Here is a 15,660-nt window from a genome sequence, read left to right as displayed (position 1 = left end):
CCTAGATGGACGGGCCGCCCCTGGATCTCAGAGGTAGCCAGTTCCTGATCTCATTGATAGCCTGAACAAGGGGTCACCAAATGAAATTAGTAGGCAGCAGGTTTAAAACAAACAAAATGAAGTTTTTCTTCACTCAGCGCACAGTCAACCTCTGGAACTCCTTGCTAGGGGATGTGGTGAGGGCTAGGATTTTAACAGGGTTCAAAAAAGAGCAAGATAAATTCATGGAGGATAGGTCCATCAATACTAAGTAGTCAGGATGGGAAGGAATGGTGTTCCTATCCTCTGTTTGTCTGGAAATAGGTGACAGGAGAATGATTACATGTTATGATCCCTTCCTCTGGGGAATCCAGTATTGCTCACTGTCAGCAGACAGGATACTGGGTTAGATGGACCGTTGGTCTGACCCAGCATGGCCGTTCTTATGTTCTTATTATTGTCTTGTGTTGAAGGACTCCTTGAAAAAGGGACCCAGTGCATCATGAGGAACATTGCAGTGACATGTCTTAGGGCTTGTCTATGCTGCCACTTATGGCGCTGTAACTTTCTCGTTCAGGAATATGGAAAAAACACCCCCCCCTCCATATCCCTCTCCCCCACCCCAGAGCACAGCAAGTTACAGTGCTGTAAAGCACTAATGTAAAAATAGGCTGTTTGCTACTCCCCTTGTGGAGGTGAGTTACCTACAGCGCTGGGGAGCGCTCTCCCTGTGCTGCTGCTGTGGCCCTGCTGCCACGTGAAGGGGCTGCCACGGCTGTGCTTTAAACTTACAAGTGTAGACAAAGCCTTAGTTGGCCTATGCAGCTTAGAAGAGGGTCTGCTGTGCACGGGACTTGGATCTGCTCTGCGATACGACCTGTCAGCTGCAGGTGCTGTGCACTGCAGCAAAGCAATTGAGCGTGGAGGAGATGAGCATGCCGAGCAGCTGCAGTGACCTCTGAGAGCAAGGGATGCAACCTCCTGGCCAGTTCAATATGGTAAAAAGCATTTTTGCTTACTGATGTCCCCAGGAAATCCCTGAGACCTAAATACCACTCAACAGCTGGAGGCAATTGCCCTGAATGGAAACTGTGCCTGTTCCTAATGTTTTCCTCCTCCTAACAGTATTGCCTCTGCTTGGTTGGAGGGTGATTACTTGGCCTGGGGAGGCGAGCCCTGCCCAATCTGCACTCACCAGAGCCCAGCTCCCATCTCCAGGCTGCTGCTGGCCCCTGCCTGCCCCCACCCCCACAATGTGGCCCTTTCCACCTACTCCAGGGTACCTCTCCAGCAGGAGTGGTGAATATCATGGAGGGGGAGGTGGTGTATTCCCAAACTGCCAGGCATGTCCCCCCTCCCAATGCCTACTGCTCTGGGATGAGGGAGGCTGGGGCCATGTGCTACCTGCCCTCCCTGTGGTGCTGGGGGGTGGGACTGGAGCCATGTGCTGCCCCCACCCTCCCCATGGTGCTGGAGGGGGCAGAAAAGGTGGGGCTGGGAGTAGGGATTACCTCTCCCATTCCTATCTTGACCCACTGCCCATGCGCTCCAACCTGGGATAGTGTGGCCCCAGCCTCCTGGAGCTCTGGAGAGCCAAGGGGCAGTATGGCCCCAGCCTCTCCTGGTCCCAGATAGGGATGTAATGGTGTAGTTGATTAACCGATAAGCAAAAGGTTATAGGTTAATGCTATAGACACCATGCATTTCTCCCCCTTTCTCTTCCCCTCCCCCCCCCCAACGGGCTGCTGCTGCCAACCCGTGCTGCTGCCTCTTTATCAGAGGCAGCAGCGCAGGGCGACAGGCAGCCAGTCCACGAAGGAAGCTGGTTTTTAAACTGGCTCCTCTCGTGGACCAGCTCCCTCCTGGCATCCCGCTGCTGCCTCTGATACAGAGGCAGCAACGCAGAGTGGCAGGGGGCTCCTCAGGAGTGAGGCTGGAACACGCTGGCTGCCAGCCCCACCCCCAGGTACTATAGAATAGTCGACTATCCTATAAGAATTCATGAGGTTATTCGACTATTCAGTTAACCGATATTTAACATCCCAATTCATGGATTGCTGGTTGGAGATCTGGCCACGGCATCCCCAGGCTGTACCTGTTGGCCAGATCCCTGACCAGCAAGCCCCCCTCCCTGCTCTGTGCGCTGCTGCCTCTGATAAGGAGGCAGCAGCACAGGTTGGCAACAGCCCCTGTTGGGCGGGGGGGAAGGGAGGGAAATGCATGGAGTCTATAGCATTAACCTATAACCTTTTGCTTATCAGTTAATCAGCTACACTATTACATCCCTATCTGGGACCATGGGAGGCTGGGACTATGCTGCCCCCTGACTCTCCAGAACTCTGGGAGTCTGGGGCCGCACTATCCCAGGTTGGAGCTCATGGGAAGTGGTTCAAGGTAGGGATGGAGGAAGCAGCAGTGGGTTGCTAGCATGGCCTGGCGTTGGGAGGACAGGCAGTGTGGCCCTGAGCCTGCCTGCTGCAGCCTCTCCAGCATTGCAACAGCAGGTGGAGCATTGACAGGGCCAGGTGACGCACTTTGGGAAGGCATTGTCTGCCCCTGCCTACAATACCCACCACCCATTTGCTTCTATTGCCACAGGTTTGAATTTGCACCATCTGGTTGTCATTTGGGTGCTTCTCTTCCTCAAACACCAGGGCAGCTGCGTGATTGGGTTCTGTGTCTGATGTGAGTGTGATACAGAGCAGTGTTTCACGTGTAAACCAGTGTACAAGTCAATGTGCGCTCACAGGCTCCAGTAGCAGTTTTATTGAGTTGCTGAGGCAGTTTATTAAGTTGAGGGGGAGAAGATTAGAGAGGGCTGGAATTGAGCCATGGAGGGACTCTGCAGGGGAAAGCTATTAAGACATGGGCGCAGCTGTTTCTCCATCACCACCTTTTGTGTGAGACCCGTCTAAATTACTGTGAAGCTACTGCCTCCGCGTAAGCTCCAAAGCCTCTCTCTCTCTCACCAGCAGAAGTTGGTCCAATAAAAGATATTACCTCATCCTCCTTGTCTCTCCAAAACCTCTCATCAGAAACATAACTTACAAAATACTTTAACAAAAGGCTGTTTATTAATAGTGTATTACTTTAAATGCCCAGTACACCCACAGGGTTTTTTAATCATCGCAAGAGCCTTCGTGTACCATCTGGCCTAGAACACAATCTATGCAGGCTGAGGTCCTGCAACCCTGTCCTTAATTATTCACTCAGATCCACTTGAAGCAGCTGGGACCCCAGAGACAGCTGGAGTTTTGGCTTTTGGACCTGGCTGTGATTTCCAGACCCCACCCAGGAGTGGGTCGGAGTTGTGGTTGCTCTGTTTCTAGCTGTATATCCCAGTAGTTCATAGGCATGAAAAGATGGAGCAATGTTATTGCTGAGCTTTTAAAGTAGAATTTTAATCTAACCAGTGCAGTTTTGCCTTCTTACCCACTTCCTCATGTCTTGAATGCTCACTGCAGTTTGTTACATATTACTATCTGGAGAGTGGAAAATAAACTGGAGAGTTCCATGCAGGAAGCAGGCTATTTTTGGTGTCTTTTCTGGCTGCTGTTCTCAGTAGTCTCAGTTGCCATAGTAAAAACAGTAACATCAACTTGTGTGGCAGCATCTTTTTTGCACAATGGTTTGAGAGCCAGTTGGGAGAAGTTCTGATAACTTCACCCTCGCTTATCACTTTCAGAAGTGTCCGGTGCTGCTTTGTATATGGAAATCACTTAGGCCAGCATGAACAAAAGTTGAAAGTGCTGGCATGAGGGAATCCTACAGCTGTGAGCTATAAAATGTATATATATATATTTAAATCAGGATCATGCCTTCTTTGGGCCCCCTGCGATGTGTAACGCAAACCCAGTATGTGCTACTTTTTATTTTGTTCTGAGTTCTAATGCTTAAAAAAAAAAAGGTGGCAGGAAGGGAAAGAGAAGCCAATGTTATCAGGCGCACCATGCTGTTCTCTAGTTTTTGATGGAGGAACAAAGCATGTGCATCATAAGCTCTCATGGCTTAATTCAGCTTTGCAGAACTGTCACGAATTGTCAGGCAAAAATCTGCTAGCCCACCCTTCCCTTACATCCCACATACTACCCATTAATGCTCATTTGCATGTGCACACCCCCTTCTCTGACTCATAGCTTTGGACGTGTGCTCTCAAACTTGGAGGTATGCATATTGTCATCATACTCCTGCATACTGATAGCTATACACACACCTGGCCATGCTTTCTATTTCACACATGCACTTGGAATGCCTCTCTTGTTTTGTTTGTGTTTTTAAACTCCACTTTCAGGTCACCTTTATAAAGAAGCAGAGAAGGGCAAGTGCCCAATTTCTTTTCCTTTGTAGGAAATCTTTAACAGCATGGACATTTTTATACAGCACACTTTCAACCCACGGGGACTTTAAAATCAGCCAAGTTATATATTCAACTGAGTTGAAAAGAGAAAACTGAAGTTGCTCTTGATCTGTTGCTTTGCTACTATAATTGCCTGTGGATTCTGGACTCTTGCTCCAGGGTATGAGACAGAACTGTAAATATTTAACGTTCTAACTGGGATTACATCCACAAGCCAATGTTAAAAGGTCACAGAGTCAAGCACTGCATACAGTATTATGGGTACTTCTGCCAGAGCTGGGACTGTAAAGGCTTTCAGGTTCCCAGCGTCATGATAAGAAGCCTGGAAAATCTGGCATGTCAGAATGACCCAGGTGCTGCTGGTCACCCACCAGACAAGCTGGTAGGGAACCACGCCAGGTGTCTGTGTGTTCTGATAAAAGTTCCTCAAACCTGAGCAGTTCTCACAAGACTTTTCCAGTTTTAATGGAGCAGCATTTTCCAACAAAACTCATTTCACAGGAAAATTTCCAGCCAACTCTATTTGAAATGTGAGTTCTCAGCACTTCTGTGAGTCAGGCTGCAGGATCCAAAGACACTCACATAGAAAATGAGGGACATACAATTAATGGCCACCTGTGGAAAAGTGTGGTGTAGGTGACTTGACCAGCCTCACATAAGAACTCTGTGGCAGAGATAGGGAGAGGCTATAATTATCCAGAGCTGCACCATGAGACCATCCTTTCTCTGTCTGAACTACTCTACATACTTTCTAAATTCTTCAATAAATGAGGTACTGATAGGGTGGCTGACAGATTTTGCTGGGCCCTGGACAATGTGTATGTGGAGGGGGGCTGGATCCAGGGCTCCAGAAGGGGCGGGGCTTTGGGTGGAAAGGGTGGGGCCAGAGTGAGCCTCCCCAGCTAGCCCTTCAGTGTTGCCTGGGGCATGCTGTCTAGGCCTTCAGTGGAGATTTAAAGGGCCCAGAGCTCTGGCCCTTGATGTTTCTGCTGTAGTAGTAGTAGCAGCCAGGAGCCCCAGGGCCTTTTTTAATCCCTGCCCTGCCTCTCTTCCCTCTTCTCCTCTGTTGGCAGGCCTGGGCACACATCCTGCAGACTACAGTCTCCTTTACTACACAGTCTTGGTTCAGCCGTGCTGTGTACTAGGGATGTGAAAGGTTAATCAGTAAGCATCACCCTAAATGGGTAATGCTTAACAGTTAACTGATAGGGGCTGGAGCAGTTTCCCTGTGCAGGGGGCTGCTCCAGCACCGCAGGGGCCACCACAGGCAGGGCTGGCAGCTCCTGCCGGCCCTGCTGCTGTGGAGGTGGCTTCACTGCGGCAGTGAAGCCTCCCCCCTAGGAGTGGGACTAGTAGCTCTTGCCAGCTCTGCTCCCGGGAAAGTGGCTTCATTGAGGGCTCTGCAATGTAAAGCTTATTTCAGCGTGTAACCACTAGGATTTTTAGTGGTTACTTGGTTACCTTAAAAAAAAAAAATTGTACATCTCTATCATCTACTGAATGAGCCAGGTGTCCATTGGAGACAACATTATGTGATCGTGTCATCAGAGCATTTCATAACACACGTGCACAAGGTTGCACAGACTCTTAATTCTGGCATTTCCAATCTTCCGAGAGCTGGGCTTCGCGAGTTCCGTGTTTTAAGACATGGGTCAGCAGCAGGGTTGGAAGTTTTAGATCCACTGCATAGACCTCTGCCACTGGAGATAACAGAGCAACTGATGGAAGCAATAGTTTATTACCTCTTCCTCACCGTTACGCTCCACATAAATTACTTGTCTTCCTTTTCAGGGCCTGTCTCATCCCTGCATATTGTCACTTCTCTACTATTAAGATGTCTGCTCTCTCCTCCAGTTAGCCCATGATGCCAGCTTCCATTGCTCACTTATTAAATTTTCAAACAAACAGGTTTGCACTTTCTCATGCTGCCTCTTGCAGTTGGGAGGAGCTTCCCCCCAGCCATCTGCAGAGTCTTCAAAGTATTTGAAGGCTTCAATATCTGAGATATAGGTGAGAGGATTATTCTAGGAGGGGGTGGGTGAGATTCTGTGGCCTGCGTCATGCAGGAGGTCAGACTAGATGATCAAAATGGTCCCTTCTGACCTTAAAGTCTATGAGTCTATGAGTTATTTCCTTAGCCTCTTTCAAACTCCTCCTTTTCCATGGAGCTGACAAAAATTTCTCAACAGCTGTGCGGCTGCTATGCTGAAGCCTCTTCCTAACACGCTGACCAGTTATGTCTCTGGCTGTGTCTACACTGGGCCACTTATTCCGGAAAATCAGCCGCTTTTCCGGAATAAGCTGCGAGCTGTCTACACTGGCCCTTGAATTTCCGGAAAAGCAACGATGCTCTACTGTACAAAATCAGCCGCTATTCCAGAAAAACTATTCTGCTCCCGCTCGGGCATAAGTCCTTCTTCCAGAACACTGTTCCGGAAAAGAGCCAGTGTAGACAGCCCACTAGTCTTTTCCGGAAAAAAGCCCCGATCGCGAAAATGGCGATCGGGGCTCTTTTCCGGAAAAGCGCGTCTACATTGGCCACAGACGCTTTTCCGGAAAAAGGGCTTTTCCGGAAAAGCAGCCTGCCAATGTAGACGCTCCTTTTCCGGAAAAACTGAAAACAGAATAGTATTCTGTTTTAAGCATTTCCGGAAATTCATGCCAGTGTAGACACAGCCTCTGTGTTTCCTTATACCCCCTCCTGTCCCGTCTGTAGCGTATCATCGGTTGGCTTGTCTTTAGATCAGGGTTTCCCAACCTCTGGGTTGCAATCCAAATAGAGGTCACTATTATATTTCAAAACTGTTGCCAAGTTCTCCCCAGGTGGCTCTGCCCCTCCTCCTCACCCCGTTTTTGAATTGCCTTGGGTCACCAGGTCTTCCTGAATTGTCAGAATGGGTCCCCATCTGGAAAAGTTTGGGAACCGCTGCTTTAGATCAAGGCTACTCAACTTGGAAGCCTGGCAGGGCTGGCCTTACTATGAGGCGAACTGAGGCAGCTGCCTCAGATGCGACTGTGGAGTGGCGGGGGGTGCCACTAGGTCCCAGAGAATTGAGACCTTGCGAAGTTTTGGCCCAAGCGAGGGGGCATGGGGCCGTCATTTGAGCTCCCCGCCTCAGTTGCCAAAATGTTGTGGACTGCCCCTGAAGCCCGGGAGCCACGGTGCTACTCACAGCACGTGCCGAGGGCTGCAACTTAAGTGTGGTTGCATGTACATGCAAATATATATGCAAATAGCTTCTTTCGCACTGATGGGCATGAATACAAAGATTAAGGCAAGACACACAACACGCAGGCCCCATTTAAGTCTGTTCTGCTGATATTAAGAAAATGCAATATTTATCTCATTTCCACCCATAGGACAGCTCTTCTAATGAGCAGTGACAGTCCAGGAATTACTAAAATGCATATCAACAGAAGACCGTTAAATTGATTACTTTTTTGTTTTAGTTTTACAACAGTCCAGGAATGTAACTCCTAAAACACATACCACCCCAAACTGCACCGTGGGCCGCAAACAAACAGGCTGCAGGCTGCATGTGGCTCACAGGCCGTGTGTTGGGTAGTCCTGCTTAGATTGTATGTTCCCTGGGGCAGGGACCATCTTTTTGTTCTGTTTGTACAGTGCCCAGCCCAGTGGAGCCCTGGTCCGTGGTGAGGGATTCTAAGTGCTATGGTAATACAGATAATGATGAAGGGAGGTGAGATACCCATGCTGTTAGAGGGATTCACAGGTATTTACTGACAGCAGAGAAATGTTGAGAGAAGAATATGAGGTGCCATTCTGAGCTGGGGGAGGGGTTACCCTGGTGATCACAGACTCTTCTTCAAGCGTGTCCCTTCCTGTGCCGTCTCATGCAGCCTGTCCCTTCCCAGCCCCTGGCTCCTTGCCCCAGTCTTCCCTTCCTCCGGCTACTTTTTCTTGCCCCTCCAGTCCTGGTCTCCCCATCCTATCTTACTGTCAGCTCCCCAATTCCCACCTCCCTCAGTCTCTTCGCCCTCCACAAACCAGCCCCTAGCCAGTCCCATCTCCCCTCCTGCTGACGTCTCAGGACTCTCTCCTCTCTAGTTGCTGGCTCCCACTCCTGGTTTCCCTGGTGGGGCCCCTCATCCAATCTGCAGTCCTTGCTGCTTAGTTCCTTCCCTGCCCTCACCGGGCTTTTCCATCTGTCTCCTTGCCCAGGCAGTCCAGGTTTGCCTCCCACACTGCCTCCCCTTGACAGATCTGTCTCCCTTGCCTTCATTCCCCCACTGGTTCCTTGTCCAGCCACTCCCACGCTTCTCTCAAACCTCATCAAATCTGTGTTCCTCTCCTGCCCAGACAACTGGGTCTCAGTTTTCCCCTCTACCCCTTTAGTTTCCCTCACAGGTAAGAGTGATTCAGTGACACTTCTCCCTCCCTCTGTGTTGGGTTTGGTGCTTAGGGCTGCAGAGGAGGAGAATGGAGGACTAATGACTCTTTCCCTTTTGGAGCCAGTCACAGCATGGACAAAATGTGTTTCCCCTCTTCCCTCTCTGCAGGTGAGGTGGTGGATATCTATCAGCGAGAGTTCCTGGCGCTCAGAGACCGTCTGCACGCTGCCGAACAGGAGAGTCTAAAGCGCTCCAAGGAGTTGAACCTGGTCCTGGACGAGATAAAGAGAGCGATCTCGGAGAAGCAAGCCCTACGGGACGTAAACCGGACATGGAGCAGCTTATCTGGTGAATCAGACTTTAACAGGGAGACGCTGTTGCTATAGAGGAGGGAGTGAGGTGTGTGTTTGTGTAGGGCTGCAGATAGAAAGAGTGGTCCTGCCGTTGCCAGAGCAATCATAGGTCAAACTCCAGATACGCTGATTTAACATGAGAGGCTTAGAAGGTTTAGCAAATCTATCTAAATGGAGATGGCCATGTGCCTTTGATCGTCGACTCACGTCCCTGCAGATAATATATACTATCTTGCTTGCTCATGAGCTTTTATCACCGGTTGTTTATGCCGTTCCAGGACAATGTGTGCTCAGTACTGAATGTTTGTGGAAAACAGGTCACAGTGGAGGGTTTAGATTTGCTCAGTGAAACTCTCTTCTGTTCAAAAGTGCAAAAGTTGATTGGATGGGAAAATTGGCTCTTTTTGAGATGATTGGATTGATCTTCATTCTCTTCCCCCTCAGAGATGTGGGACCTAATTATGCCCCTTCACACACAGCTCCCACGAACATTAGTGGGAGTTGTGGGTGCCCATGGAGAAAACTGAGCATATTAATCTAGTGATAACCAAAGGTAGCCAGATTGCTCTGGGAGGGGGTTTTGTCACCAAAAGTCTCTCTGTTTGGTGTCCTGCATATTGACTTCCTTTTCTTCCTTAAGATGAAACCAGATTAAAACTGTGGAATATCACCAACAAGAATGTGCTGCATCTTCCCACCATCTTCCATCATTTGCCACACTTGCTGTCCAAGGAGAACAGTCTACAACCAGCTGTGCATGTGGGACAGGGACGCACTGGAGGTAAATCTCAGTGCTGCTGCTAGGTCTCTTCCCTTCACTTTATACCTCGCCCTCTCCCACCTCGCCCTCTCCTCCCCTCCGTTCCTGGCTGGCGTGCGGAGAGGAGCAGGACTGGAAGGGAGGGAGTACCTTACATGCAGGCTTCCTCAGTGCTGTGGCGGGGTGCGCAGACTGTGACCTTATAAATTAAGAGGTGCAGGGACCTTAACCAGCCCTAAAGTAATATTTTACCTTTGTCTGTCTGAGGGTTTTACTGCCATCCATCAACATAGTATTTGAGCCCCTCCCATGTAAAGCCAATGGCATGTTAAAGCCTGTAGTGGACTTCGTGGAGTTCCTGCACTTTGCCTTTTTTGGGGGATAAAAATTCTGCTTGAGACAGGGTGGTTGTTGGTTTTTTTTTTTTTTTTTAACAAACTTTTTTTTTTTTTTTTTTTTTTTTTACATTGCTTTGTAAAGGGTTTGGTTGGTTGGGGAGCCTGTTTTGGGCAGAAGGACTCTCAGACATGAATGCCAATGTAGGGTCGAAAGGCCTTTCTGAAGAGCATTCCCTAAATATCGGCCTTAAAGCTGTAATAGCCAAACTGAATTCTTCAAAGGGAGGCCCTTCCTGCCAGCACCCAGTTCTTTTCTGTTTCCTGGCCAAAGTGTTCATTAGAAAAAAGTTAACCTGCTGAGAGGGCGTGTTCAGTGAATTAGGCCTGGGAAGCTACTGTTGATGGAACTTAGTGCAAAAAGCAAGTAGAAGGCAAGACCTCAGGAGCCGAGGGAACAGTCTTGTAAGTTGTCCTGGCCCATTGCCCTGTATTCACCTTTCTGAAAACACTTTGTTTTGGTTCTGGGCAGTCTCCATAGTGATGGGAATCCCCAGCGTGAAGCGGGAGGTGCATTCGTACCTTGCGGACACCCTGAATTCCCTGATCTCCGAGCTCACTCAACAGGAAAAGGAGGACACTGTGATTGTTGTTCTGATCGCTGAGGTAACGTGACCCTCGTGTCTCTTTCTCCCACTTCATCAGCTCTTCATTCCCTTTCTCTGTCTGACAGGGACTTGGGACTGGTCCAGGGGGCTGCATGCAGCCATAAAGCAGCAGGATGTCTTCTCGTGGACGTGGGCCAGATCCGCCACGGCAGAGGCAGATAAGCCCAACCTTGGGCTGCTATCCGACAAGGCTCATCAGGCACATCCTCCTGATGGGGGCCAGCAGCCTGTTTTTAATGGGAAACAATGCTTGGATGCGCCCTGCTGCAGAGGGTCAATATGTTAGCAGATGATTACATTAGCTGCCAGCCTGGCTTGTACATTCATCTTTTTCATTTAAGTTGTGCTCAGTGACCTCGCTCCTACAAAACTGCAAAGCAGCTGCCGATGGAAGCCCTGCAGATGCCCCTCCACCTCATTCATGCTGCCCTTCCAAGGCTCCCTCATGATTTACTCTGTCATCCCCCGGCCCGTCTGTCCAAGGCTGAAACTAGCACTTTGTGTTGCTCTGATGCTTGAGGCCAGAATCCATTGCTAAATTCAGGAGCTACAAAGCCTTTCTGCGTTAATCCATGAGAGCTGCTTTTATCTAAGGGTTTATATGGTTATTTTCCTCCATGGCTTTTCCCCTCTGGATTATTTTCTCAAGCCTAAAATGCATTTGTCTTAGTTTTCAGAAATCCCCTGAGCAAGCAAAACCTCAGTGGTGTGTTGCTAGAAGTCAAGTAAGGATAAATTCCCGTCTTTGCTGCCTGTTTACTAGCAATTTGATGGTCTGAGCAGCATTTTGCTTACCGGTCTCTAGCTAGTGTTCTCTTGGGGAGCAAGTGGCTGCTGTCCAAAGTGTTAAGGGAGAGGGTTGGGGTTAGTAAGTAACTCCTGGGACTGAGAAGCATGGGTTTGTCTCCTCCAGTGTGCAATTGGCAGGTTGTGATTGTGGACAAGTCACTTAATGCCTTTCTTTGTGCTGTCTGTGAAATGGAACGCACTGGGATCATGTGACCGTTTAAATGAAAGCCTCCATGTGAAATTAATCTCTTTAAAAATTGGTTTGCAAGTAGTTCCAGGTTCTGAGTTCCTCCTGCCAGACTTTTCCCTCCTCACTATGTTTTTATAAGATCTCCCCTTCTTTTGAAGTATGAAAGACTTTCTGATAGGGGAAGCTGACAGTGGAGAAACAAAAAACAATGAATAGTCTGGCAGCATCTTAAAGAGTAACAAAACATGTAGATGGTGTTATGAGCTTTTGTGGGTACAACCCACTTCTTCAGATGAATGGAGTATTAAAAGTCCAGTTCCAAAATAAATAGGGGATGGGGGGAGGAAGGAAGGGAAAAAATAGTGAATTAGCTTCTTATAACATGAACACTCTGATAGAGAAGGTGCAAATTATTCTTAAGTACCCATTGTTTAGTTGGTTAAGTCATTAGGATGTGGAAGGCAGTGTGCTAGCCAGGTAATGTCTTTATTCATACCTTTGTGGTGGCTCTCAAACTTGTAAACAGTGAAATTAACTCCTCCATAAATGGCCAAATGCACAAAACCAGAGAATCTCTCTCACATCTCAGTTACAGTAACCGTAGGTGTTGCTGGTAACAAAAGGTAAAACTATTTCGGACAGAAGGGGTAAGTAGACTCTGACCTTTGAACTCTCAGGTGCTGTAAGAGCTGTAAATGCACTCTGTAAGTGTGAACTATTGCTGTGCTTGTTACACACCTGATCCAGACAGTGTGTTGCTTCATACATCGCTGCCTGTGGCTCACGAGTCTTCAGGCCTAGGGGAGAAAATGATGTAGCACATGGTGTGGGATTTGAACCGTCATTCTAGGTAACATCAAGCTGCCACTGTCATCTCAAAAGGGGCAGGGGAGAGGAGAAGAGAACTGATGTTGTAAACTCCCTTCTGAGGTGTTTTAACGGCTGCCTTTTACAATTTAGAGTATCTCAGACGTCAAGCATGTGGCTCTGGCAGCAAACTTCCCATCTACGAGTTGCGAAAACAATTCCCCATGATCACCAAGCGAAGCAGCCTGCTTATTCGGCCTGAGTCCCCTAGCTGCGTTGGCACTGAGACAGCTATCCCTGTTGGAGCAGTTAAACACAGCTGTAATGAGAAGAGTCCTCATGGAGTGGAACTGCTGCTTTGCAATGTTCTATCATAGCAGGGAGAAGCCTGTTTAGCCCCTACCTCATCATTAAAGCAGGATGACATGTGTGGGTGGGCAGATGTGGTGTTTGGTATCCGATGCCAAGTGCTGAGAGGGTTATTGTGACAGATGGGAGCTCTTACGGAGTCGTGTGTTTGCTCCCAGATTATCAGGCAGTCTTCTATCCTTTGTGTAGCTGTTTTCCCAGCTCTGCCAGAGTGAGAAACGAGGCCAGGTGTACACTAGACCCGGCAGCTTGGCTTAAGGTGCACAACTCCAGCTACGTCCCTACAGTGGGAGGCTGATGGGAGCAAACAGTCCCATGAGCTTCCCTTGCTCCTGACGAGCAGGAGTACTGGATGCTGGCGGGGGCACCTTCTGAGTTCGATTTAGCGAGTCTTAACTAGACTTGCTAAATTGAACTCCGGAAGATCGATTGTGGCAGCGGTGATCTTCTGCGGAAGGAAGAAGTGGCCTCGGTCTCTCCCTGTGCCCCTGAGAACCTCTTGGGAAGGTTTTTCTCTCTAGGAAAAGCTTTACTTGTCATTATTCTGGGTAACACACTGGCCTTGGTCGCCAACATCGGGATGTAAAATCCTGTTTAATTAGTTAACTGGTTAAATGTTATGTTTAACTGGTTAACCAATTAAATGGGTGAGTGGGGATGGTCTGCTCCAGCCTCCATAGATGGGGCTGCTCTGGCTGGGTTGGAGCAGCCCCCTGCCTAGGGTGGGCCTGGTGAGGCTGGAGCAGCCCGTTGAATATTTAACCGATTTAACTGGTTAATCGGTTAAATATTCAAATCCCTGACATCTCACTCCTCCTCCCGCTGTGGCACCAAATCTGACAGCACCTGCCACTGAGCAAGGCATTGTTGAGCACAAACTCCTAGTGATGGTAAAAGTCGTCATCCCTCTTCTTCAGATCCTCACCTGGGACTTTTGCTCACTTTTTCAACAGCAGTGGAGTCACTCAGAGCAGTAAAATCTTAGGGCTCCTCTTGATCCACCATTCCGGAACAGAGGGCCTGGGTCCTTATTTTCTTTCCACAGGCTCCCTGCACGAGTCTTTGTATTTATATCATTTTATATTAGTGTCATGCAGCATGATTAACTCTTCCCCCTCTGCTGCGAAGAGTGACCAGGTCAAATCTCAGAACCGAGTGGGAGACTCAGGTTTGTAGCTGAAATTAACCCAAAACATAAACGAGCATTTTAATAGAAACCCCTCTGTTTTGCTGATGAAGGATGAACTTTCTATCAGGGACTGTTCAGCCACTTGAATGCCAATAGCCTGCTAGGAACTGAAGAGAAATTAAAGGCAACCGTGGTCCTTGGTCCCAGACACTTGGCATTTTGGTTCGATTTTATACTGGCCAAACAGGAGGCATTTGAAAAAGAGTTCTGTTTTGCTCCACCAAAATAGGGAGGGTACGTCAGGCACAAGGTCTGTACAGAGGACGGCCTGGAGATGAATGGAGGGAGTATGGAAGTGTTGATAGCACAGAGTGGGGAGTACTAGTGATGGCTTCTGAGATATAGCCCTGGGCAGAGAATAAATCTGGAGGAGGCATTTAAAGTATTGGTGGTTATTTTCTCTGAAGCTAAATGATCTCTTCTTATAATGTTTAATTTTTTTTATTTTTTAGACGGATGAACAGTACGCAACTGGAGTGGCAGAAAATCTCAAAAACTTGTAAGCAATTCCCATTCATTACCCTGATGTGGGCTGGGCATGTAGCAATGTAACGGCCTCGTTAAAGAAAATAAATCTCTTTGTGTGCTTGATTTTTCCATTATAAATTCCAGACTCTTATGCTGTTTCTTAATTAAGCTCATCTCAAATTCATCTCATTCTAAAACACTATATATAGTATCATAGTCTTAATTTTTCTGATCTTGTCCAGTCAGTGTTGTACTTTAATGTACTTAATGCACATGACCATGCCATCTGAGCCACTCTTCCTGTCCTGTGGTGTTATGGGAAGATGGATTGTTTATATGTACAGGAATTTTCTTGTATAGTTCAGCGTCCTGCCTGCTCAGAGAGTCAGTGTGTCCTAGGGGAATTCTACAAATGTTGAATTTGGAACCGCAGTAAATTGCAGTATTCCCACAGGACTGGGTTAGAGCAAGAGAACAGCATGATTGGCACACATGATCTCAAACTAGAGTAAGGCTGTTACAGCCTACAGCTTTGTCTACACTTAAAAAGTCTAAAGCGCAGCCATGGCAGCACTTTAAACTGAAAGTGTGGCCACGGCATGAGCTCTAGGAAAGGGACCTTTCAACTCTACAAGGGTCTATTTCTCTTCCCCTTTTAGCTATTCCAGATTAGGTTGCATTCGTCTGGGATCTCTTTGGAATTATATTACAGTAAAAGTCCAGTTGTTCGGCATCCAGTGGTCTGGCACTCCTGATAATCCGGCACCAACTGGAACCCGGAAGTGCTCTGGCCAGCCAGACAATCGGAGCTCCTCTGCCCCCGGCTTCCCCAAGTCCGCCGCTGATCAGTTTCAGCAGCAGCGGACTTGGGGAAGCTGTGGGGCAGAGCACCCCAGCTGCTCGGCCCCAGGCTTCCCCAAGTCCAGTGCTGTTGAAACTGACCAGCGGCGGACTTGGGGAAGCCGGGGGCAGAGCAGCTGGGGTGCTGCCGGGTTGGTCCCGCAGTGCCGCCCTTCACCTGAGCGGTGCTGCGAGATCAACCC

At 48.5% G+C, this 15,660-nt stretch overlaps 1 protein-coding gene across 4 annotated transcripts in view; it reads left to right on the top strand.

The window, feature by feature from the left end:
• Positions 1–15,660, top strand: part of MGAT4B (alpha-1,3-mannosyl-glycoprotein 4-beta-N-acetylglucosaminyltransferase B) — a 119,903-nt gene that overhangs the window by 75,111 nt on the left and 29,132 nt on the right. For all 4 annotated transcript variants that reach the window (XM_075900519.1, XM_025179019.2, XM_075900521.1 and 1 more), the window contains exons 2-5: positions 8,858–9,037; positions 9,683–9,823; positions 10,670–10,803; positions 14,602–14,648. In XM_075900519.1, the coding sequence (XP_075756634.1) occupies positions 8,858–9,037; positions 9,683–9,823; positions 10,670–10,803; positions 14,602–14,648 (502 nt within the window). The remainder of the gene's footprint in view (positions 1–8,857; positions 9,038–9,682; positions 9,824–10,669; positions 10,804–14,601; positions 14,649–15,660) is intronic.

The sequence above is a fragment of the Pelodiscus sinensis genome, chromosome 17 (genome assembly GCF_049634645.1).
Source record: "Pelodiscus sinensis isolate JC-2024 chromosome 17, ASM4963464v1, whole genome shotgun sequence".
Taxonomy (NCBI): Eukaryota; Metazoa; Chordata; order Testudines; family Trionychidae; genus Pelodiscus; species Pelodiscus sinensis.
Note: the sequence above shows the minus strand (reverse complement) of the source record. Positions and strands in the feature narration are given on the sequence as shown.